At 52.4% G+C, this 23,937-nt stretch overlaps 1 protein-coding gene across 1 annotated transcript in view; it reads left to right on the plus strand.

Annotated features, from left to right (window-relative positions):
- Positions 1-229: 229 nt before the first annotated feature.
- LOC126045892 (fer-1-like protein 4) overlaps positions 230-23,937 on the plus strand; it is a 43,207-nt gene continuing 19,499 nt past the window's right edge. The window contains exons 1-24 of the mRNA XM_049817539.1: positions 230-308; positions 427-482; positions 1,268-1,356; positions 3,490-3,589; positions 5,874-5,965; positions 6,573-6,614; positions 6,725-6,886; positions 7,154-7,214; positions 8,471-8,602; positions 8,766-8,828; positions 9,846-9,930; positions 10,203-10,362; positions 10,580-10,763; positions 11,533-11,719; positions 11,929-12,293; positions 12,932-13,040; positions 14,408-14,606; positions 15,382-15,502; positions 16,131-16,231; positions 16,802-16,889; positions 18,179-18,295; positions 22,614-22,766; positions 23,020-23,203; positions 23,760-23,884. Of these exons, the coding sequence (XP_049673496.1) occupies positions 230-308; positions 427-482; positions 1,268-1,356; positions 3,490-3,589; positions 5,874-5,965; positions 6,573-6,614; positions 6,725-6,886; positions 7,154-7,214; positions 8,471-8,602; positions 8,766-8,828; positions 9,846-9,930; positions 10,203-10,362; positions 10,580-10,763; positions 11,533-11,719; positions 11,929-12,293; positions 12,932-13,040; positions 14,408-14,606; positions 15,382-15,502; positions 16,131-16,231; positions 16,802-16,889; positions 18,179-18,295; positions 22,614-22,766; positions 23,020-23,203; positions 23,760-23,884 (3,054 nt within the window). The remainder of the gene's footprint in view (positions 309-426; positions 483-1,267; positions 1,357-3,489; positions 3,590-5,873; positions 5,966-6,572; positions 6,615-6,724; positions 6,887-7,153; positions 7,215-8,470; positions 8,603-8,765; positions 8,829-9,845; positions 9,931-10,202; positions 10,363-10,579; positions 10,764-11,532; positions 11,720-11,928; positions 12,294-12,931; positions 13,041-14,407; positions 14,607-15,381; positions 15,503-16,130; positions 16,232-16,801; positions 16,890-18,178; positions 18,296-22,613; positions 22,767-23,019; positions 23,204-23,759; positions 23,885-23,937) is intronic.

A 23,937-nucleotide genomic window follows, 5' to 3' on the forward strand; every position in this document is an offset into this window, starting at 1 on the left:
GGGCCATCCCGCTCCCTGCAGCCAGCCCGGTGCCCCAGGCCCGAGGGAGTCAGAGCAGCCGGGCCCGCCCCCCCCCCCCCCCCCCCCCCCCGTGTCATTCGGCAGAGGTCGCCAGGCCCGTGGGGCGCCGGGGCGGGCAGCGGGTGGCCGAACCGGCCGGGCGAGTCAGGGCTGAGTCACGGCAGGCGGAGCAGGGCCGAATGCGGCAGCGCTGCCCGCCGCTGGCTCCATGGCGCTCAGCGTCGGCATCCGGCGGCTCTCCTGCTTGCCGGGCCATGGCGAGAGGCAGGTGCAGCTCAGCTTCCGAGGTGGGCCCCGGCCACGCTGGGAGGGATGGCGGGAGGGATGGGGTCTGCCTTCCCCGCGGCAGGTGGGCTGGGCCAGGCTGCCCCGCCGGCACCTCACGCCTCCCTTCTCCTTCCCAAGGCTTCACCCAGAAGACGAGGATGATACGCTGTGGTCCAGAGGCCGTCTTTGGGGAGGTGAGCGCAAACCAGTGAGGCATGAGGAGCAGCGGGTCTCCTCCACAGGTGTCGTCCATGGGGCAGGGATGGGACATGGCAGCGCCTCGGTCGATGCATCGTGGGGCAGGAAGGGGTAATGGGGGGAGCAGGGACCAGGGGTGGGCTGGGAAACATTTCTCCTATTGCCCATCTTCACCGTCACATCCCTGAAGCCTGCAAAAGCCCAGCTGTACCAGACTGGTGGGTGGTTCCCATTGCTCATCTCCTGTCCCGTCTCGATGCCTCCGTGCCACCCGGTGAAAGGAGGAGAAGGATGGGGGGCAAGAGGGACCTGTCCTTGCCAGCTGCAAGGCAGCCAGCCAGTTTGGGTGTCAGGCAAATTGCAGCCTTGGGGTGCAGCTTTGCGATGTGCCTGAGCCTGGTGGCTCCCTGCACTGGATGATCTCTTCTCTCCAAGTACCTCTATACCTTCCTGTGCCTTGTCTCACCCACAACCTGCCAGCTCAGGGACCTCAGCAGGCATAAGCATCCTCCTCTTTCCAGGGTGATGATGCTCTGGCTTCTTTAGCAGCTGATTTGCGACTCCGTGCTGCTGGAGGGACTCTCACTCCCCTCTCCATCCTTCCTCCGTTCCCGCCTGCAGGGTCTGCCCTGGCCAGCAGGAAAGTAGCTTCCCACCCCAGCAGCTTTTTGTTACACTCCTTGGTTCAGTCACTTTGCAGAGGAGACCAACCAGCCACCAAAGGTGGGAAAAGTGTGGCTGGGAATGAATTACCATCTCTTCCTGCTCTGTTTGTTTGCAGCTTTTTCGCTGGCCTCACTACGGGAAGCTTGTCATGGGAGAAATGCTGTCCATTAAGGTTTACAACTGCAGCAAGGTTTTCAGTAACAGGTGGGTCCTTTGTTTGTTGGGGTGACTGGCAGAGGTGAGGGAAGAGATGTACTGGGCTTTAGATTTTCTACCGGGAGTAGAAAATGTTTATTAGAAATTTGATGGAAGGCAGGCGAGCAGGATACAAGTTATAGAAGGGGGATAGAGGTGGTTGTTCTGGTGGGGCAGCAGTGCTATGTATATTAAGTTAAATAAGGGGAATTAATTAGTTGTGCCAGAAGTAACAGAGAATACCTAAGGATCCAGATCAGACCCCCAGGTGGGACAAAGGTAAAATAGGGCTCTAAAAAACAGAGCTACAAGGGCAGGACTTGCAGCAGAGTGGGGACCTGCTCTCACCCTGTAGATCCACGTGGTGACCGTGACGATGCTGCACCCAAATTCAACATGCCTATCAGTGGGGAAAAGCCCCAAGCCTGTGGTAGTACAGTTTAATCTTTAAAAAAGACAACAATTTAAATTTAAAGGGTCAACCAGAATTTAAAACGCTTCCAGGTGGCACAGGTGCAATACTGTAAACTCAACAGCTATTCCAACAGTTGTAAAACACTTTAGGGAAACCCAAGGGTAGGGGTGACAGATTGAGTAGTGGTGGTGGAGCAAGCAAGAGAGCAGAGGCACGTCCTTCCAGGACATGTAAAACATGAGGATGCAGGGAAAGGTGCCAGCTCTGATAAGCAAAATGTAAGAACTGAAGGAAAATCAACAGGAGCAACTTTGTAGCAGTAGCTAATAACAGAAACCTTTTCAAAGCCATCACAAGCCTGCCAGAGAGGGTGTGGAGGAAACAGAAGAGTACAGCACATGCAAGATACTTAAAGATAAAGCCAGAGCAGAAAATGTGGCTGAACTTTGTGTCACTGTTTACAGGATACTTTCCTTATGGGAGCTGGATCAGAGGAATTATTTCTGACTGAAATGTCAATAGAAACTGTTATAGGACAAATAGATAAAACAAACATAACAAATCACCAGGACCTGATAGTGCTGAACAACGAAGTCCAATGGGAAATGACTGGACTGACACTGACAGCATCTATCCACACAACTCTGCTGCTGGGGAGCAGAGTAATGGCAGGTGAAAGACATTACAGTTTAAAAGTAGTTGGTTAGTGCACTGGGATGATAAAAAATAAATAGAGAGTGTGGAGGGACAGAAGGGAAAAATTTGTTATGCAGCTGTATCGATCTGTGGTCTCTAGAATTCTGCGTGTGCAGTCTTTCTGTGGCAGCAGCACAGAGCTGGAAAAGCTGGTGAGGAGAGGGATGAGTGAAGAGACTCCTTCCTTGAGCGTAGGAGACTAGATGGGCTCTGCGTCTCAGAGAGGAGGGAGGTGAGAGAGAATACGAGAGATCAGTAGCTCGCAGCTGACATGGAGGTGACTGGGGAATGATTCCTCCTGTCTTTGTCCCGGGCAGGCAGTGCAACGCTCCCGTGGTGCATTCCAGCAGGCAGTAGGAAGCTCTGCTTCACGTGGGGCTTAGCTCGGCTGCCATCAGAGCTTTCACAGGGAGATGGAGGCTAATGTACAAACAGGCTCCAGACAGCAGTAACACAAGGTGTGGTTAGGAGCAGCTGAATGCATTCCTGCATGCGTTACTGCCACTTGCAGGGAGCCAGGTGACCTTTCCCCAGGGAGAAGCCCCTTTGGAGTAGGTAAATTTTGGCCCAGCTTGCTGCAGACATCCCTGTGACCATGGCTTTATGTCCTGTTTCCGCATCTCCTTGTGTGGAGCCTCTGCTTCCCGGTTTTGTCTGGGAAGAGTCACCCCAGCTCTGCTGGGTGCCCAAACACAGGCTGGCTCCCATGAAGCCCAGCTCTGCTGAAGGGGAGAGCTGCTTCATGGTTGGTAAGAGTGGATCTGTGCAAGCCCTTAACTATCAATGGCACCTTGGTTGCAAGCAGCTGCCAGAGCATGACTAGAGTGGGGGCATGATGTGCTGCAGGTTGAGTGTGTCTTAGGTATCTCAGTTGCCAGACTCCCTATGGAAAGCACTCCAGCAGTTCACTGCCTTCACCACAGCTTGGTGGGGTTGTGAGCAGGAGAGCAGAGATCCTGGTGCTTTATTTCCCCAGGATGTAGGCACTGATGCTACATACACTATTGCTGCAGCTTCTGGTTTTCTTCCAGGCTTCTCGGTACCCTTGTCCTCAGCCTTCAGCACCTGATGACGTCTGGGAGGCTCATCCTTCGGGAGGCCCTCATTGACAGGAACCAGAGAGTCACTGGTGTAAGTCCTCCACAGGCAGCCTGGCCATCAGCAATCAGGAAGGCTTTGTGGGAAACCTTGTGTGGTGCTTCCCAGGTGGATTTGGGGCTGAGGGGAGTCCAAGGTGCTGCTTTGACTCTGGGAGTATTGCAGTGTTTGTGCCATCCCTGCGCAGGGATGCAGCCACTTCACACCCATTAAGTGGTTCTAGGAGCATCCAGAAGTGTGTGGGGTAGACTGGGGGCCCCAGAGACCTGCCAAGGGCCTGAATGAGCAGAGGCAGGCTTAGTAAAACCTCCCCAGGTCTGGGCAATGGATGTAGGGGGTGGCATTTCATCTGCATCCTGCACCACACGGCATGTGGGCTGCTGCAGAGTGCAAAGCAGGGGGGAGTTGACAGAGTGAGGCTGAAGGTGGCTTGGTGCCTCAGGACCCCTGGTGAGCTTTTGGGTTAAATACCAACGCTGACCAGATCGCTTAATGATGGTCTGGGGCAGCGTGAGTGGCTCTGACACCTGCCTGTCCCTCTGCTCTGCGCCGTGGGTCTCACTCCCCTCCCGCCCCAGTGCTGGGGCTTACCTGGGCCCTTTGTGCTGGTGGAAAATGAACGCAACCCAAAAATGAGTCGTTTCCTGCCAGCTGGGTGTGCAGGCACAGTTCAGCAAGTGCTGGACAACCATGGCTCAGTGCCAGGGCTGTGAGCAGGGCTGGGAGGAGGGTAGGCGGAGGTGGGCGGCCCTGTGATGTGCTGCACCCCTGTTTGCCCTTCCCACAGGCAACGTGACTCACCCCCATGGTGGCATGTGGGATGCAGCTCTGTGGCCACTAGACCATGAGCCTGAGTGGCACAGGCACAGCTTTCCTGTGTTGCTGAGCTGGCTGGATCAGGGAACACGTCCAGGTGGAAACTGAGCATTTCCAGGATGACTTTTAAGCCGATGCATCTCACCGCATAAACGTTCATGCCAGCAAAGGGACAGGGATTAGACCAACCCTTTGGCAGCACTCCATGCTGTTGATGGCTTGAGGGGACCGACCTAGGGGCACTTATACCACTGTGAGGTCAGAGCTGCTCTGCAGCCCAACTCTTTGCCCCTGGCTGCCTCTTCCCTTGTGCTAACAGTAGCGCTCATGCTGATGAGCCGCTCCAACCAAAACCCGACTGCATTTGTTTTTGCCAGGTTAGTTTCTGATTGTGCAGCCCTGTCTGCACAAGGACTGTGGGGGACAGAAAGAGGGCAGGCAAGACTGAATGTCCATCCAAGAGCAGCCTAAGATCCTCTCCCTCAGCTCAGCTAGGAAGAGACACATCCCCAAGGGAGAGAGGCTGTTTCAACTGCTGCTCCTTTAGCAAAGTGGGGTCAAAGCACTTCCTGCTATTCCAAGTCCTGTTCTTCTCTGGGACTTGGGTTATTTGCACCCTTTTTTCTCCTGGTGGTTTGAAGGAGTTTTTTTCAGCGCTTTGGCTATTCACCCAGCTTTATCTCAGGCTTCTGCATTCATCCAGCCTTTGCTCCTGCCTTTCCTAGCCACTGTACTACTGCTTTCTTGGGCTGTATTTCTCCTCCCAGGAACATGTGTTTTCCAGGGACTGAGCTATGAACCCAGCTTGTACATCCCCTTCAGCCTAGTGAGAAGTGATCTCCATGGCTGTGATTTTGGCCTCTACTGGGAAATTCTTGTGCTTTTGTGTTGGTTTGAGATTAGGCTGGTCATGTGCAGACCAAGTGTTTTCAGACCTGTGCTGTCTGTCCCAATACCAACGTGCCCCGTACTTCTCTGGCTGTCCTTCTACATCACTAACGCTAAGTTGATGTTTCTTGTGATGCAGACTCTGGGTGTCTTTATGGCTCCTGTGATGTTTTAAACCAAGCTGTCATGCCTGGGGATGCTCTGCCAGCTGTCTCATGCCTCCCACAGAGAGACTGCTCCAAACCCCTGCACATTAGTTTGCTCTGCTGTAGGGCTCTCCCCACTTTCCTTGTCAAAAGTGAATCAAGACAGCTCCCAGGGGGCCTCTCTGTGGTATGCTTTAGATTTGAAAACTGGAGCCAGCTTTTATTCAGTGAATCCTGGAGTTTGGGAAGCTGTAGGGGAGGGAACTTGGTTAACTCTAGCTTGTTGATGGAGGCAGACAAGGAGAGTCTGGTATAAATAGGCCTCTTGTGGGGTTGTGACTGCCTTCATTCTCCCAGCATCTCACTTCTTTTTTTCCTTCCACACTCCCCATTCCCCTTTTCTGTGGCAATTCTGCAGTTGTTTTGTGGCTGCCAAGCTCTCAGGCAGCTTCATTTTCTGTTTGTAGATCTACATTGAGTTGGATTTGCGTTACCAGCCTCCAGATGGCTCAGCTGGGACCTGGGTTGAAGAGGACTTTGTCTATCAGATGAAAGACAGGTATTGAAATCCTGGGAGGAACAAATTTCCAGGCAGCTTGTACAGCTGCCTTTGCCAGTGGCAGCCTTTGGGATGCCATCTAGCCTCATTTACTCTCCATCTCTGGCTAGACTGATGCATCTCTGCTCTACAGCAGCAATAAGTAAGCAGGGGTCTTGGAAAGAAAATACCTTGTCTTCACAAAGAGCCCGTGACTGCAACATCCCACCACACCCTGGGAGTCCTTTCAAACTCAAGAGCATTTCTGCAGCCTTCCTGGTTGATGGGAGCAAGACTTTGTGGTTGCAAAGTTGCAGAGAGCGTGGCTTTGGACTGTAGCAACCCCAGGCACCCTGCATGCAGGTGGTGCCCAAAGCCAGAGGAGATGTGGGTGTCTGGTTGAACAGGATGACAGGCAGCAGCAAGGTCTGGGGAGTGTCACTTCTGGAGTGCCGGAGGCAAAGCAGCAGGCACACAGTGTGGACAGTGGAAAAGCATCACTTAGGAGGATGCTTGTGTCCCTGCCAAGTGCCAAGCAGGAGCATGGCTGTGGCGCTGTTACTTAAATGCATCACTGAACAGCCACAACACACTTGTTTTTTCAACAAAGCATCTCTTTTTCTTACAGTTCGGAGTTAATCATCCGCAATCCTGGATTTGAGGAGGTGGAGTAAGTAGCCCTACTTGAGTGTATCAGGTCACCTGCCTGGGTGAAGGGGAGTGCACAACCCGCTCATCAGGGCTGATGATGCGGCATGTGATGTGGTGGGGGGTTTGCAGGGCAGCCGAGGCGTCGAGAGCGAGTGAATTGGACAGGAGGGCCGCTGCGCTGGGCAGGAAGCTGGCAAAAGGCCTGGAGACTGATGATGAAGAGGAAGAAGAAGATTTCTACGATGTGTCTGAGATGGAGGTCTCGGGCATTGTCTTTAGCCCTGTGAAGAGGTATCCATGGTGTGCTCTTCTCTCTTGGGCCCTGGGGTGGAAAGTGCCAGCTTGTGGGGGATTCCTGCATCTCTTGGCATTCTGCTTCTGCAGAATGTCAGAAACTTTCAGTCTTCAATTGCCCCAAACAGGGACTGTTGGGGATTTGCTCATTCCCAGGGCAAGGGGCCATTATTTGCCAGGGTTTCCGTTGCTTCCTTTGGTGGGGGCTTGCTCAGGTCCACGTAGAAGAAGAAACCTGCTCACCCAGGTTGTTTTTCTGTGCAGCCGCTCCAGACTTTGCTCCACGTGGGACCTCTTTGCCACCCCAACCCCGCAGAGCTTCCAGGTACTGCAGCGTTGGGTACGCGTCCCTGCAGCTGCCTCTGGCCCCACAGTCAGTCCCTTACTGCCTTGCTGCGGGCCTGGGCTTCTCCAATTGACTCATACCCCAGCGAAGCCTCTAGCATGAAGACACCTTCTTGCTTTGTGTGGCTTCCCTGGGCAAGGTGTGAGATTCCCTGAACGGACTGCATCCATGAGTGCTGGCTCCAACATCAGCCAGCCCAGAGCGGAATTTCCTTTTGGGCCATGTAGTTAGCTATGGATGTACAGGAGAAGGAAATCAGCCTGACAGCCACATGTGCCACTGCAAAACACTGCCTGAGCCAAGCTTTGGAGAGCACCCAGACAGGGCTGGTGCCTGCCAGCTTCCCCAGGGCCTTGCCTGGGTCCCCACAGACATCTGTGGGACACGGCTGGAGGTGGAGCGCTGCCACAGGGGCTTTTTTGGAGATGCCGGGAGGCTGGTATGAAGCTGTGGCTCTGGCTGGTGCTCTGACATCAGGTTTATTTGAAACCACTGTGAAGTTTGGAAATGGAGTTCAGTCCCATTTTTTGCCTTGCAGATTTCAGGGCAGGTCTCCCAGCCTGGCTATGGATTTAAATCCTTCCCTGGTTCTAAGTAAACATCGACTCACATTTGGGTCTCCTGCTTTTCAGGGCTGGGTCCTATTAACCAAGCAGGAAGCTTTTGTGGGGGTCAAATTTTCTACCATCCTTTTCTTGAAGCTTTTATTCTTCACCTTAACAACTGTATTGTTGCTTGTACTGGGAGCAAATGTGAGAACATTTCTTCCATATTTTGGATTCGAAACCAGTCGCAGCAAATGAGACAGCCACATTCCAGTCTTTCCAATGGTGTCCATCTCAGTAGGATTCAAAGAGAAGTATTGACAGCAGATACAAAGAGCATCTTCTCCAAGATGTTCTGTGGACCCCACCATGTGGGAGCAGTGGGTCTGCATCCCCTTGGGATCAGGAACTGAGTGGGGTCAGTGCCACTGGGGAGGCCACTCTTGTCAAAGGTGCTGGAGATTTAACACTTCATTTCCTTGCTTGTCTGAAAGAAATACCTTGAATACCGTTTTGGTTTGTCCTGGCCATAGCAGATTTCAGCAGCCACGCTCTTGCCAGTCCTGAGCGTCCACCCCTGTGGTGAGAGGGCCCTGCATGTGTGCTTACTTGTATTGCTGAAATAAGCTCAAGATGGAGCTGGAAATGAGGACAGTGCTGATCCAAAGGTTTTCCCCTTTGTTTTCTTAGGTTGGAATTAATATCATTGAAGCACAGAAGCTGGTGGGGGTGAACATTAACCCCTTTGTGGTAGTCAAGGTTGGAGAGGAGAAGAGGCACACGGCAACACAGAAGTCAACAAACTGCCCCTTCTACAATGAAGTATGTGATATGGACAGAGGCTCTGTCATTGCCCTACCGGTGTCCCAATTGGCTGGGGCCATCCTTGCAGGGGATGCTCAGGATGTAGCTGCTCTCAAGCAGAGGTGCTTGTGGGGCCACGTTGGGACCCTGCAGCTCAGCTGTTGTGCTTTTCTCTTTTCAGTATTTTTTGTTTGAATTCCACGAGCCAAGGGACGTTTTATTCCACAGGCTCATAGAGATCTCGGTATGTCCTTCTCTTTATCCTTCGTCAGTAACTGATACAGCTTGACGCTTCTGTGTGTAGATGCTAGGAGTGATGGGCAAAGCAAAGGTACTGGTACCAGCCAGGTTCTCCAGCCATAGGTGTCTGCCCCGCAGAGAGACCAAAGGCCGCTCCTGTGGCTGCAGTGGGGCAGAGACCCAGCTCTGCTTTGAGCCAGTGCTTGGCAGTGCTACCTTCCCACCTCCTCCATGTGAGGTTTTGTCTGCATCCAGTGACTGAAGTGGGGCCTCTGGGGCAGTTTCTTGCCTGTTGCCTTGCTACCCCACTGTTTTGGGGGTGGTTCTCTGCTGCGCCTTACCCTGGAGCCTCATCCTGCAGGTCGTGGAGGCGAATGACTGGTGTGAGGGGAGCTCAGCAGTTATTTGTGCTTGTAGAAAAGCCCAGGCAGGCAGAAAGCAGTCTTCAGAAATCCCCTGGCCCAAAGTGCAGGGACTTCTCCAAGGCATGGGGCTTTTCTGAAGATGGCTAAACCCAGCCAGCACCTCCTTTGCCACACGATCTCCAGCGCTTTCCCTATGAAAGGCTGCACATCTCTTGTGCTGGTGTGGGTTCAGCAAGCACCAAGCAAGACTCAGATTTTGGGAGACACTAGCCTGGTGGGGGCATGCCTCTGCCCTGACCCAGCAGGATATGGACATAGGACTCCCTGTGGGAAAGCAGGTGTGCCCTTGGTCCGTCGTAGGGGTTTGGCTTATCTAAGGCTGGCAGAAGAAGCTGAATAGGTTGCACATGAATTTGCCTTGGCCCAGGTTTGACTGAAGGCTATGGGCTGGTGGGCTTTGTGGAAATGGTTGGGCGGAAATGGTTTTTTCCCAGGGCTAACTCAGATCGGTCAGTATGCATGAGGATCTTGCAACTGCCGCCTGAGCTGTGCATTGGAATGGGCACCTCTTAGCAGTCTTGTCCTCAGTGATGTCTGGATGTGTCACCTGGCTGCTCACACCTCTTTGTGCTCAGGGGGATTTGTGCTGTCTGCAGGTTTTTCACTCAAAGAAGGTACCATTCCTGGGAACATGCATAGGAACGTTCAAGATGGATGTTTTGACGGTGTACAGCCAGCCAGGTATGACCAACTGCCCTGCATATCTGCTCCCTGACCCTGCCTTTGTTTGAAATTCATGTTTCCTTCATGCTCTGCTGGGCCTGGTGAGGCCCCTCTCTTTAAAGCACTTAGTTCATGAGACCATCAGTTGCTTCTTCTCCTGGCTGTCTGAGGGCTGGTGACAACTCCTGCACCTTCAGAGGCAGGGTCAGGGCAAACTTTGTGCAGATGTAGTTGGGATGTGAAATGGTACTGTGGTCTCTCCACATGGAACTCCTTCCCTTCCCTCTCAGATCACAGGTTTTTCCAGAAATGGGCTGTTATCAGTGACCCCACGGATACCCAGGCAGGTGTGAAAGGCTTTGTGAAGTGCAACATCTCCGTCACTGCACGTGGGGATGCTGTGGGCTCCCTTCCCACGTCCTCCAGCAGCCAGGCTGAGGACATTGAAAGGTAGGTGCAGTGTGGTCTTGCATGGCCCTGGGGAAAAATGTCATGTCTCTCTTCACACCACCTTTTTTGCCCCATTTTTCCCTCTTCTGATGGGGAAGGAACCTGGGAAAGAGGCCTGTGGTGGGGCAGGATCCAAACCTCCTGCCAGTCTAGGCATTTCCCACTATCGCGTTTCCTGGGCTCCAAGAGACAGCCAGAACATGAATTTGTCTTTCAGAAACCTGCTGCTGCCTAAGAGAGTCCCTGCAGAGAGACCCTGGGCCAGGGTCTGCGTTAAGCTGTATCATGCCGAGGGCCTGCCCAGCATGAGCGCGGGCATCATGGGTGGTTTCTCCAAGATCATAGGGGAGAAAAAAGTCTTTATCGACCCATACGTGCAGGTCTCATTCTGTGGGCAGCAGGTGAGTCTGCCGGGGGGTCTGCATGGGGGTCAGGCTGATCCTCCTTTGGCTGTGCTGGGCTGATGCTGCCAGGAGCCTCCATGGGACACAGCAATCCCGCTGGAGACAGGCCGGGAGAGCCCAAGTCTTGCTGTCTTTGGCAGTGGCCTGAGCTGTGTAGCCATGGATGCACCGTGTCTGGATGAGGCTTTTATGGGACCTCTGTCTCTGCAGAGAGCTGTGCAGGGACAGCCCCAGCCCTGAGCACAGCCACTAGCTGAGCTACTGGCTGGAAAGGTAAAGATTTCATATCCATAAACATAGGGAGAGGGTCAAATAAATCCTGGAGTAGAAGTCCTCTGTGGCAAGCTGGACTCAACCTGACACCCTCGGGAGAGTGTACTGAGCTAATGGCCCTTTTCTTGCACCCAAGGCGAGGATTTCTGGTCCTGTGGTATCCATTAAGATGAGAAGCAGTCCCTGGGCAGCCTTGGTGCGCTCCCAGGGGACCCTGTGACACCTCTGCGTCTGGTGGTGCTGCCCGCTTGCTTCCAGTGTTTCCCTTGGGCATGCAGGACATGACCAGGGCCTTAGGACAGCCCCACTTGATGAATCATAGATTCCAGTTGCTGGGACGGGGCAGGAGTGGAGACACTACCACCTCCAGAGCCTGACCCACACTGTCTGCAGGTGGGACAGGAGGACATGCCATTCCCAGAGAGGGACTGCGGCATTCCTTGCTCTGGCCACCAGCTGGGACTGCGTGGCTTTCATAACTTCTCCTTCCCAGGGGGAAACATCGGTGGAGACCAACACCACTGAGCCCGAGTGGAACGAGCAGATCAGCTTCATTGAGATGTTCCCGCCTCTGGCCAGGAAAATAAAAGTCCAGGTGCTGGATGATGCCAATGTTGGTGATGTGGCCATCGCTACACACTACATTGATCTGCAGCAGATCTCGGACCCTGGCAGGAATGGTGAGGCCTGGCATGGCTGCCCCTGGGGCAGGGCGTCCTGGGCATTCCCATGCCATGCACCCTCTGCTCGGCCATGATGGTCTCCTGGAGGTGGGAAGCAGGAGTGGCCAAAGCACACTCACATCCCTGTGTCCTAGGCTGTCTTCTTGGGGGAAGGTCTCTGCAGCAGTACTCTGTGGTGTAATTAGACCCTGTCCCTGTCAATGCAGGCTTTAACCCCATGTTTGGCCCAGCCTGGGTGAACCTGTATGGGTCCCCCCAGAACTCGGCTCTGCGGGACATCCACAAGGAGCTCAACGAGGGCATGGGTGAGGGGATCTTCTACCGTGGGCGCATCCTCATGGCCATTACGGTGGAGATCTTCAGCAGCCCCAGCGTGGCAGAGAGGAAGCTTGGGGACAAGACAAAAGGTCCCCTAAGCAAGCTGAAACTGAAGAAGAAAAGTAAGAAATCCAAGGAGAAAGCCAAAGAACTGAGCCAGCTGCAGGGCGAGGAGGAGGCTGAAGGCTTTCGGGAGGCTGAGCAGCCTGGGGAAGTCACTGTGGAGGTGGAAGAGCTTCACCCACTCCCCAAGGTGAGTCCTGCCATGCTGACATGGTTGACCCATGTTGGCCCGTGACATGCACAGACCTCATGGGGAAGAGGCAGTGAGATCACTTGCTGGTGTAACAGTGCTGGAGCAAATGCAGCCTGCCCATTTCTGGGCCATGCAGGGCTCTCTGAGCCTCTGCAAGGACCGAGGCCATGCCTGCAGCCCTAAAACTGTCTCCCACAGTAAGGCTGGAGCATCCCCACATGCACTGCCTTCCTTGCACAGGGAGGACTCTCATGTGGGTGTTATTCCCAGGGCTTTCCTTTGAGCATGTACTTTTTCTCCCCTGGAGCTGTTATCTGGCTCTGGGTCTCTTGGCCTGGGAAAGGCAGGCAAGATGCAGCTGTGTTGCTATGGTAGCCATCCTGTAGCCTATAAACCTGCTCAGTGGCTTCACACAAGCATCAGCCAAAGCCATGGCTCTGTACCAACCCCCTGGGATTTCCAAGAAAACTTGTCCCATGTCTGGCAGCCCAGTGGTGGTGACCTCAGCAGCACCCCACTGATGTCCCTTGGGAGGGTTGGCACGCACTGGCCATACCCTGGTGCTCTCCAAATTTCTGCTGAGGCAGTGTTTTGGCACATGAAGCTCTCAGGCTGATTTTTTTCTCCTTGCTCAGAACGCGTTGGGGAAGAAGGAGGAATTCCTCCTCTTCGCTGCCTTCTTTGAAGCTACTATGATGGACTCCTCTCTCAGCTCCAAGCCTGTCAGCTTTGAAGTCTCTATAGGTGGGTATTCCCCAGGGCCCCATGTCTAGAAACTATGGGAACAGTGCGAATCTCCCTCTGACAGCCCTAGTCAGCACTGTGGTCCTAAGGTGCCAGCCATTGCACAGCTTGTGCCTCCAAAACAGGAACTCAGGAAGGATGGGAGATGAGGCCAGGGAGTGTGCACAGTGCTTTAATTACCTTAAAAGTTTGGATACTCTCCTATGGGATTGGAGATTTGCAGTATTTGTATGAACTGCCCGTTTGGTAAGAGTGGTTGAAGCTCTCCTGGGAAGTAGGGGTGAGAAGAGGTAGAAGGGTTTGGGAGCAAGAAAGGGAAGCCAAGGAGGAAAAGGTGGGATACTGGGTGTCCTGGTTTCAGCTGGGATAGAGTTAATTGTCTTCCTGGTAGCTGGTACGGTGCTGTTTTGAGTTCAGTATGCCAAGAATGTTGATAACACTGATGTTTTCAGTTGTTGCTAAGTAGTGTTTAGTCTAAAGTCAAGGATTTTTCAGCTTCTCATGCCCAGCCAGTGAGAAAGCTAGAGGGGCACAAGAAGTTGGCACAGGACAGAGCCAGGGCACCTGACCCAAACTGGCCAACAAGGTATTCCATACCATGTGACACCACATCTAGTGTCTAAACTGGGGGGAGTGGGGGCGGGGGATCGCTGCTCAGGGAGTAGCTGGGTGTCAATTGGTGGGTGGTGAGCTATTGCACTGCGCATCATTTGTACAGTCCCATCCTTTTATTGTTGCTGTTGTCATTTTATTAGTGTTATCATAATCATTATTAGTTTCTTCTTTTCTATTAAACCGTTCTTATCTCAACCCACGAGTTTTACTTCTTTTCCTGATTTTCTCCCCCATCCCACTGGGTGGTGGGGGGAGTGAGTGAGTGGCTGTGTGGTTCTTAGTTGCTGGCTGGGGTTAAACCACGACACTAGGGTTGGCCATGTGGTGCTGAGGGGCTGTGACAGCAGGTGATGGCAAAACAATGGTAGGACAGCGGGTCCAAGCCCCCACCTGCTAAGCTGGATGGGTGGAGATGCTTGATGCTAAGAAGTCTTCCTGAGTGACTTCTGTTGATCCCAGTATAGGGGTGTAGATGGCAGTTAGTAGGCACTTGGTGGAGCTGGTGGAACTTGAAGGCATATACAAGGACTTCCTTGCAATTGTCCAGCTCCCTTTCAGGTGTCTTGGTTGTCCATGTGATACTCTGATGGTCGGATGCTACTAAACTGCTAGTTCTGAAAGCAGTGCATGCCCACGTGCTTCTCTTGGCAGGATGATTGCACTTTGATTTTGCAAGCTAGCGAAAACTAATAAAATGACTTGTTTAACAGTGATCCTACTTATCTGTTTATTGTTTAATGCTTAATTTCAAGGAAACTATGGCAAAGCTGAAGAGGTAGTGACCAAAGTAGGGAGAAAAGTGGAAAAGGGAGAAGTGAAAGAAGAAAAGCAGCCTTTGCTGGACCCTGGTTCAGATGGTGAGCTGGATGTTGAAGTCCTGGCCCCAGCTTCAGCAGCACTGAACAAGTCAGTGACGAAGAGCCAGAGACCAGAGCCCATGGAGTATGACAGGTGAGTCTTCTTTGTCCTTCTTTCCCACCTGCCAGGGTCCTGCCCCAGCTTCCCAGGTTGGTTGTTCCGGATGTTATTAGAGGTCTGCTCAGCAGTGCAAGTGCTGTGCAGGTGTTTCTCCCTCTTTGCAACCCTGCAGCTTGCCATGGCCTAACTGGCTGCTGTTGCCCATTAGCCCTACAGGCCCTATGGTGTCTGCTTGATGTGTGCAGATGGCCAAGAACAAGGTCCTAGGGAAACTGTGACCCATCAATAACAGCAGTCCCTTTTCTGGTTAACAAGCAGCATCCTAAGGGCTTGATTCCAGTGAGGAGGAAGGAAAGGAGTACTCCAGCACATGCTGTGCTATGGTGGGCAGGCGAGACACATACACAAGCTCTTCTGATTATATGTTTGCTCTGGGAATGCTGCCTGGTTTGTCCCACAGGCCTGGCAATGTCTTTGTGTTTGCACTGTGAGCCCTGTGCCTGCTATTACTCAGCCCCATAGCAGCAAGAAATCTCAGCAGCATCCCATGCTGCCATCAGCCTCATTCATCTGGGCACATACTGCTCTCTCTGCTAGAAACCCTGTGTGCTTGTTTGGGATGGCAAAGGGCAGGTCCAGTAGCTTGCATCCATGTCCATGGTGCAGGGCCCAAAACAGCCAGTTCTCTGCAAGGAGGACAGACCCCAGACACTTCTCCCTGTGCTGGGTGTGCTGGTGTGCTGCATTGTGACATGGCATGTGCTTTTTGTGAACAGCAGCCATAACCTCCTGTGCCTGCTGCCCTTAGGTCATACAGCTGCCTGCCCATGATGCATGAGAAACCCTGTGTGTACGTGTGGAGCTACTGGGAGAATCACACCTGGAGACTCTGCATTTCCAACTGGATTGTCAAGCTGGCAGAGCGCCTGGTAGCGTGTTCAGAGTGTCTGTCTGTGGCACGGTCCTTGTAGCACATGCAGTTGCTCTGTGAAACATTTGCCTTAAACATCCTCACTGCCCATGTGAGTCCGTGTCTCTCGCAGGACTCGGGCCCACCTGCACTTTAGATGTGTGGGGTAGGGCAGTGAGTGCAGACCCACTGCCCAGGCTGTGCTGCAGCCTGGCGGTGGCTCCTAGAGGTGTGAGTGAAGCAATGTCTGTGACAAGAAGCACCTTTGCTGCCAGTCCTGAGCTGTGTTAGCACTGGGGAGATGCTGATGCAAGCAGACTCTCAGCCTCGGGCTGTTATCAGGGGTGTGCAATCTCTTCCCAGAGCCTTGTCTTTGCCTTTTGGGCTTAGAAATCCGAAAGCAGAGCTTGCCAGTTTGCTTCAGTGGCTGTTCAAGGACTGAGACACAAGGTGTTGTAAAAAACAGGGTTAGGGTTATCCCCAGGCTCCAGAGAGTCCCAGGCAGCACAGCACTGGCCTGCAGCACTCTCATGATCCACAGCTCTGCAGAAGGGAGCAAGCCATTTGTGGCAAATGCATCCTTGCAATTTTTTACTCTGACCTCACAGCCAGACACAAGCTCCCTGAACATTGTACTTTCCCCACAGGAGCAGGGGCTGGATGATGTGGAGAAGCTTGTGAGAAGGTCAAAGGCTAAAGCAGAAGAGCGGCTCAGAGAGGTGCTGGAGGAATTTGTAGCTGGATGCAGGTTAGCATGTCCCTGATTTCCTAAGGTTTCTTTTCAGGTTAGGAGGTCATGTCATGTTCTGCCTGGGCTGTGCACAGCCTGCTCTCTTGTCCTCTTGAGGGAGATGACCGGAAGGAAACCAGGATGACCTGGAGAAAGGACCCTGTAGCTCTTCAAGCTTGGAGAGGAGGACCCCAGTCCTGGGAAGCACAGGGGTCAGAGACTGCAGCCTCCATGTTCCTAGACTCCGGGTTTTTTCCTAAATGTTAGAACATTTCCTTCACTCTCTTTGGTCACACAGACAAGAGACTAGTGTTTCAATCACTGTGACTGCCTGGTGGGGTCCAATACATGCTTCAGTCCCCAGCCTTGTGATGGCAACAGTAGAGAGGGAGCATCAGGTGCTGAGCAATCCCCAGTGTACCTTCTGAATCAAAAAGCTTGCAGAAGAGAGGGCATTGCAGAGAGGGGGGTGTTCTGATGCATCTGGATTAGAACCAGGGATTTGGAGCTTGTGCCCCTGCTGTGTGAGCTGTGCTCTGCCTGCTGGGTGGAGGGGATGCAGAGCCTGTGCTGCTTTTCTCATTGCAGGCAATATTCACTCAGCGCAGAGAGAAAAACAATGGCGCATCCAAACAACCTTGACAGATGTCGGATGAAATACCTGATGCGCAACATCGTAAGCTATGGGGCTTGGTGGTGGTCGTGGGAGCCTGTGTGATCCCTGCTCTGGGGGATGCTTCTGGAGGACCAGAATTGATGCTAAAAAGGAAGCTTGGGGCTAAGACTCATGGTATCAGTCATAGGCTTTTACTGCAGCATCTCCCACTTCTGCTTAGAACAACACAGCTTCCAGCAAGGGAACAGAGGCAGGGACTGGCCATGGCTGCTTCCAGTTTTATGCAGATGCTGTGCCCTGATGCCATCCTTACTCTCCTGTGGGGCATGTGTGGCTAAGCACATGCATGGTGCTGCTCAGTAGGTTGCTGGAGGCCTTTTGGTGCAGGCTATTCCTGCAGGCAGTTTTGGGGGAGCTCACTGAGACCCACTGCCCCTGAAAATTCAGTCCATAGGCTGGGTACCCATCCAGCAGATCTACAACAGCCATCCAGTTCCTGGAGAGGGCAACATCTAGGCACTCATAATCCTGCAGACAAGGCCAGCTAGCTGAATGCGAGCACAGTTACATACCCTCCAGCACACCACGGCTGTAGTTAGTCCCCATCACACTACAAAGCTTTGAAAGGCTGACCAAACTGCAATGACAGCAGCAGGAAGTAAAATGTAGGCATGTCTGGGTCCCAGGTCCCTTCCCTCTGCCTCCCCGCACAATGTCACCTGAGTTATGGTGAAGGTACCCTGCTAAGTCTGAGACCCTCTGAAAGAGAGAACCAGCCCAAGAGATGAGGTTTCTGGCCTTGTCAGTCCATACTGGGTTTGCACCCTGAATTCCTTCTGGATTTCATTGGTAGTTTTGGTTCATCACCAAGTTTCTCCTTAGGTGTGTACACTATCAACTAATGGACATGAAAGTCCAGCCCCATCTTCCAGTTTCCTACATCTTCGTATTCCCATATTTCTGTGGCTCCAAGTTATTACTTTTGCAAAGCCTCCCCTAGGCACTATCTGGAGACTTAGACCACCAGCTTCTGAAATGTTTATTCCTTATACATCTTCCTACCCCAAATGACACAAAAGCTCATGGACTTCTGTTACCAGCTGGTATCGGCACAGCTGGTGAGTTACTGTGGTCTCCAGTTCTTGGCACCCTTCGCTAAATGGCTTGCGACAGGTTCATGGAGGTTTGCTCTCAGCAGCTGGGGAGCGAGCCTTGGTGGAGGTCAGGGTGCAATGGCAGGATGGACATGAGCAGCACACGAGTGCTTCCCCACAGAACCCCCGTGAGGAGTGCCAGTGTGGCATGCCTGGGTCACGGCTGGGTGCATGATGGCTATACTCTCTGTTCAGATCCTGTATGCAAAGCAGGGGCTCCGTGTGAGGCGGCGGCTGACTCGAGCCAACATCAAGGAGAAGGTTAAGGAGACAAGGAGGATCCTGGCAAAGCTACGCTTCATGGCTAAAGAGGTACAGCTTCTCCCGGGGCACCCTGTTTCTGAGCAGGAGAGGGTGCAGGCAAGGAGACTGCCTGCCAGGGCTCTAGCTAGCCTGAGTTGGGGCTTTTCCTCCGCTGTCTTTCCTTGCTATGTAAAATCCCAAGTTCCAGCTTCTGGAAGTTACCATATTTCATGTAATTGCTCTTAGGAGGGATGAGGCTTGGCAGCTTTGCAGGGCTGTTGGTGACAGAGCAGGGGCCCAAGCAGCTCAGTGGCAGGCTGGAGGCAGAGCTGGGCCAGCTCTAGGCCACAGAGGCCTCCCTGCCCTCTCTGCCCAGCCAGGCTGAGGCAGGGCTGCAGGCAGTCTGCCTGGTGTCGTGGTTTAACTCCAGCCAGCAACTAAGTACCACGCAGCCGCTCACTCACTTCCCCCATCCAGTGGGATGGGGGAGGAAATTGGGAAAAAAGGTAAAACTTCTGGGTTGAGATAAGAACGGTTTAATAGAGCAGAAAAGAAGAAACTATAATGATAATGATAACACTAATAAAATGACAACAGTAGTAATAAAAGGATTGGAATGTACAAATGATGCACAGGGCAATAGCTCACCACCCGCCAACCGACACCCCGCCAGTCCCCGAGCAGCGATTCCCCCCCCCCACTTCCCAGTTCCTAAACTAGATGGGATGTCACATGGTATGGAATACACCGTTGGCCAGTTTGGGTCAGGTGCCTTGGTTGTGTCCTGTGCCAACTTCTTGTGCCCTGGCTGGCCATGAGAAGCTGAAAAATCCTTGACTATAGTCTAAACACTACTGAGCAACAACTGAAAACATCAGTGTTATCAACATTCTTCGCATGCTGAACTCAAAACATAGCACTGTACCAGCTACTAGGAAGACAGTTAGCTCTATCCCAGCTGAAACCTGGACACCTGGGAAAGTGGCCCAGGGACCGACTCTGGACTTTCTGCAAATTCATACTTGCATTGAAATAAGGTCTCTCATCCGTAGCAGAGACTCTCCATTTTCAGAGTTTCACTGGCTCTATTTTATGTAACTCTGGAAAGTCAGTGCTTTCATATAGTGTAAACCAGAATGCAATGTTTACTAGAGTTAGGTGGACAGATATAGTTGCAGTTTGGAGAAGTCTTTCACTGAGTGAAGTCAAATCATTTTCACAACTTTAGCTATGTGATGGTAGACTTTAGCATGAATGAGATGTCACTCCTCACATCACCAGGAGGAGAAGCTGTCCTCAGGCTCCAGCCTTGCAGGCTGGCTGCAGCTGATAACCCAGCCAGAGAGGAACCCCCTCCCATGTTGCTCTCTGCGATCAGGTGAGAATGTTGCTCACTACAGAGTCTGTCTGGCACATACACTTGCTGCTTTTAGTCCCTGCTTGGAGGCTGGCAGTCTTGGTTTGGATCAGTAATAAATTGCTTCAGCTACTTGTGTACTGAAAGATTGCAAGTACAAGTACCAAGTAGAAGTGCAAACAGTAATGGCAGGGAAACTGAGATGGGTAAGAGAATTTAGATTAGAGTTTAAAAGAATTTATTGCTTCTATCTGTGCATTTGCTTTATTGCAAGTCCTGCTCTCAACCCGAACCACAGCTTTTTACTCTGGGCACTCATGTTGCTGGGATGGCAGCTAATGTTGTTCCCTCCCATGGATCAGCACTCCTGTGTACGGTAAAATGCCACTTCTCCAGTCTCCCTCCCCCCAATGTGGCGTGGGGTTGAATGCATCCTGCTGGTGTTTGCAGTGAAAAACAAGGCGGATCACAGATCCCTCCAAGAAACCTGCTGTGCTGGTTTTGGCTGGGGTAGAGTTAATTTTCTTCAAAGTAGCTAGTATTGATACCGAAAAAGCTGGTCGAAGAAACTCTCTAAGACTTGATTTTGGAGTTTTAGAAAGCAGGCATTCTTTATTGCAGTGCTGTGATGGGTTGACCCTGGCTGAACGCCAGGTGCCCACCAAAGCCGCTCTATCACTCCCCCATCCTCAGCTGGACAGGGGAGAGAAAAATATAACAAAAAAGCTTGCGGGTCGAGATAAGGACAGGAGAGATCATGCACTAATTACTGTCACGGGCAAAACAGACTCAATTTGGGAAAATTAACTCAATTTATTACAAATCAACCAGAGTAAGGTGATGAGAAATAAAATGAAATCTCAGAACACCTTCCCACCACCCCTCCCTTCTTCCCGGGCACAACTTCACTCCCGGATTTCACCACCAAGCCCCCTCAGCGGCACAGGGGGACAGGGATGGGGTTTACGGTCATCACACGTTATTTTCTGCCGCTTCACCTCCTCAGGGCGAGGGCTCATCACACTCTTACACTGCTCCAGCGTGGGGTCCCACCCACGGGAGACAGTCCTCCACGAACTCCTCCAACGTGGGCCATTCCCACGGGCTGCAGTTCTTCACAAACTGCTCCAGGATGGGTCCTTTCCACGGTGTGCAGTCCTTCAGGAGCACACTGCTCCAGCATGGGTCCCCCATGGGGTCCCAAGTCCTGCCAGAAAACCTGCTCCGTGGGCTCCTCTCTCCACAGATCCGCAGGTCCTGCCAGGAACCTGCTCCAGCGCGGGGTTCCCACGGGGTCACAGCCTCCTTTGGGAACTCATCTGCTCTGGCGTGGGGTCCTCCACGGGCTGCAGGTGGAGATCTGCTCCACCGTGTACCTCCCTGGACTGCAGGGGGACAGCCTGCCTCACTAGGGTCTTCACCACGGGCTGCAGGGGAATCTCTGCTCTGGTGCCTGGAGCATCTCCTCCCCCTCCTTCTTCACTGACCTTGGTGTCCACAGGCTTGTTTCTCTTACATGTTCTCACTCCTCACTCTGGCGGCTGTTTCTCCCCGTCCCAACTTTTTTTCCTTCTTAAAAATGTTATCACAGAGGCGTTACCACTATCACTGATTGGCTCGGCCTTGGCTGGCGGCGGGTCCGTCTTAAAGCCGGGGAAGCTTCCAGCAGCTTCTTACAGAAGCCACCCCTGTAACCCCCCTCGCTACCAAAACCTTGCCACACAAAACGGGGGATCGCTCCACCTATCGTGCACACTGTCGGGCCTAATTGTGCAGGTTAAGTACATGTTCTACATACATATTCACTAGATTTCCGAGAAATGTTGTACATATTCATTAGTTTTCCAAGAAACTATTAGCATATGCAAATGTCCTTTACGTAGGTGCATTGAAGGTCTCTGGTGGTCTTCAGGAGTCCTCTGGTGATCTTCCACAGTCTTCCTCACTTGTCCACTACTTGACCCTTCTCGGATGATTCTGCACAGTGTGATCTTCTGCATGTTTGATACATCTTATGCTAAAGAATGCTCATTAGTGCTTCTATTATCCATGCTTACATTTTGACATAATTCACATGGATACTTCTAAACTAAGTTACTTAAAAGGGCTAAAGTCCTTATCTTCTTCAGTGGGGGCTTGTCTGGGATGGTCCAGAAACTGCAAGGCCATCCAAAAGCAATTTCTCACACATTTTGCAACATACAGACCCCCCCATCCACCACTGATCAGCAAACAATCAGGCAAAGAAACAGTAACGCCATTGTATTCAGTATGGGGCTGTGTTTTGGAAAACACTGTGCTGAAAACAGTGTTGATCATGCAGGGATATTTTTGTTATTGCTGAGCAGTGCTTACACAGAGACAAAGCATTTTCTGCCTCTCACCCCACCCCACCAGCGAAGAGGCTGCGGTGCACAAGAAATTGGGAGGGGATACAGCCAGTACAGCTGACCCCAACTGACCCACGGCATATTCCAGACCATATGACATCATGCTCAGCATATAAAGCTGGAGGAAGAAGAAGGAAGGGTGGGGAATGTTTGGAGTGATGGTGTTTGTCTTCCCAAGTCACCGTTATGTGTGATGGAGCCCTGCTTTCCTGGAGATGGCTGAACACCTGCCTGCCTATGGGAAGTGAGGAATGAATTCCTTGTTTTGCTCTGCTTGCATGTATGGCTTTTGCTTTACCTACTGAACTGCCTTTATCTCAACCCACCGGTTTTCTCAATTTTACCCTTCTGATTCTCTCCCCCATCCCACCGGGGGTGGGGGTGGGAGTGAGTGAGTGGCTGTGTGGGGCTTAATTACCAGCTGGGGTTAAACCACAACACCTGCAGAGCCATATTGTAGGGCTGAGTCTTTCAGAAGCATGTGGCCAATATTAGGCTCTTCATTTGCTTCTGGATCTCCAAATCGCCATGCAGCCAGCAGTCCCTCCTGCGACAAGATGAAGTTTTCACTGTGTCAGTGGAGGGAGGACAAGATAAATGCTGCTCCCTCCACTGTGACATGCGTCTTTCCTCCCTCCAGCCCCAGTGCACCCTCCCTGATGTACTCATCTGGATGCTCAGCAACAACAGGCGTGTGGCATATGCAAGAGTTCCTGCACAGGACATCCTCTACTCAGTAGTCGAAGAGGAGAAAGGCAAGGACTGTGCAAAGATCCAGACTGTCTTTATGAAGGTAGGATTTATACCAGAACAGTGTGCTCTTGCTTGCTTCATGCAACTTCTCCCTCCTTGTTTCCAGCCCTCCTACCTGAAATCCTGGAGTTCACAAGGAAACACAGCTCTTACTCCACCACTGCCTTTTGCCTCTGCTGATGTGGTGCTCTGTCTCCTGTGCTCTTCAGTTGGTCACTGGCTGCTGGTGATCATCTTGGTCTGAAGGGGCCATGGCTGAGAAGGGAAACCTGTTAAACCTCCTGTGCTTTCAGGTCCCTGGCTTACACACTGGTGAGATCTTTGCCAAACTGGAAATCTACATGTGGCTTGGGGTAACCAAATATGCAAAGAACTGTTTGGCGGAGCTGCCTGAGGAGTTCAAATACCTCTCTGAGAGTGGACAAGAGACAGCCCAGCTCTCAGCGTACAGTCCTCCCAGCAGGCTCAGCAGGGATGGTGAGCGCAAATGCCACTTTTACATGGTTTAACTGTGAGCAGGAGAGCAGAGAGCGAGAGGTCCTGCCCCAGGGTCAGTGCCTGAGGAGTAGGAGCTGATCTATCATTTCCACATCATCTCTAAGGCATGACTGGGACAGGCAGGTCCAGTTTGCTCTCATGAAGATATGTTTGCACACTCACAGCTGGAGCAGCAGGCAGGACGGGTGCTTCGCAGGCGGTGGACGTGCTGCCAAACTGGCAACGGGCATGAGGTCTGACCCTTTGCTGAGGCCTGGTGGTGCTCCCCCACAGCAGATGCTCTCAGCAGATCATGCGTATTTCACGTCATATCCTTCCCAGAGGTGTCTGGGCAGCCTGCTGAGCTTGTCTTGCTTGGCCAAACCTTTTTTGATATGCTGGTCTTCTGAGAACCACAGTGATTGCCCCTGGAAATGGTACCCATTCCTTGCAGGATGTGCCCACTCCTACCTGGCTGACCCTCTTCATGCATTTTTTTGGCCTCATGCAGGGCTGGATTGGGGATCTGGGACCTCTCTTCTCTTTTTCTTACCAGATTTCAGCTATTTCCAGCTCCGAGCCCATCTGTATCAGGCTCGAGGGATCCTCCCTGCAGATGACAATGGGCTTTCAGATCCGTTTGCAAGAGTGGTTTTTTCGACTCATTGCCAGACCACCAGGGTAAGACCACTTAAGCTCTTGCCTCTGCCTTCTTGGGGACCTGGGGAGAGAAA

Source organism: Accipiter gentilis, chromosome 14 (assembly GCF_929443795.1).
Source record: "Accipiter gentilis chromosome 14, bAccGen1.1, whole genome shotgun sequence".
NCBI lineage: Eukaryota > Metazoa > Chordata > Aves > Accipitriformes > Accipitridae > Astur > Astur gentilis.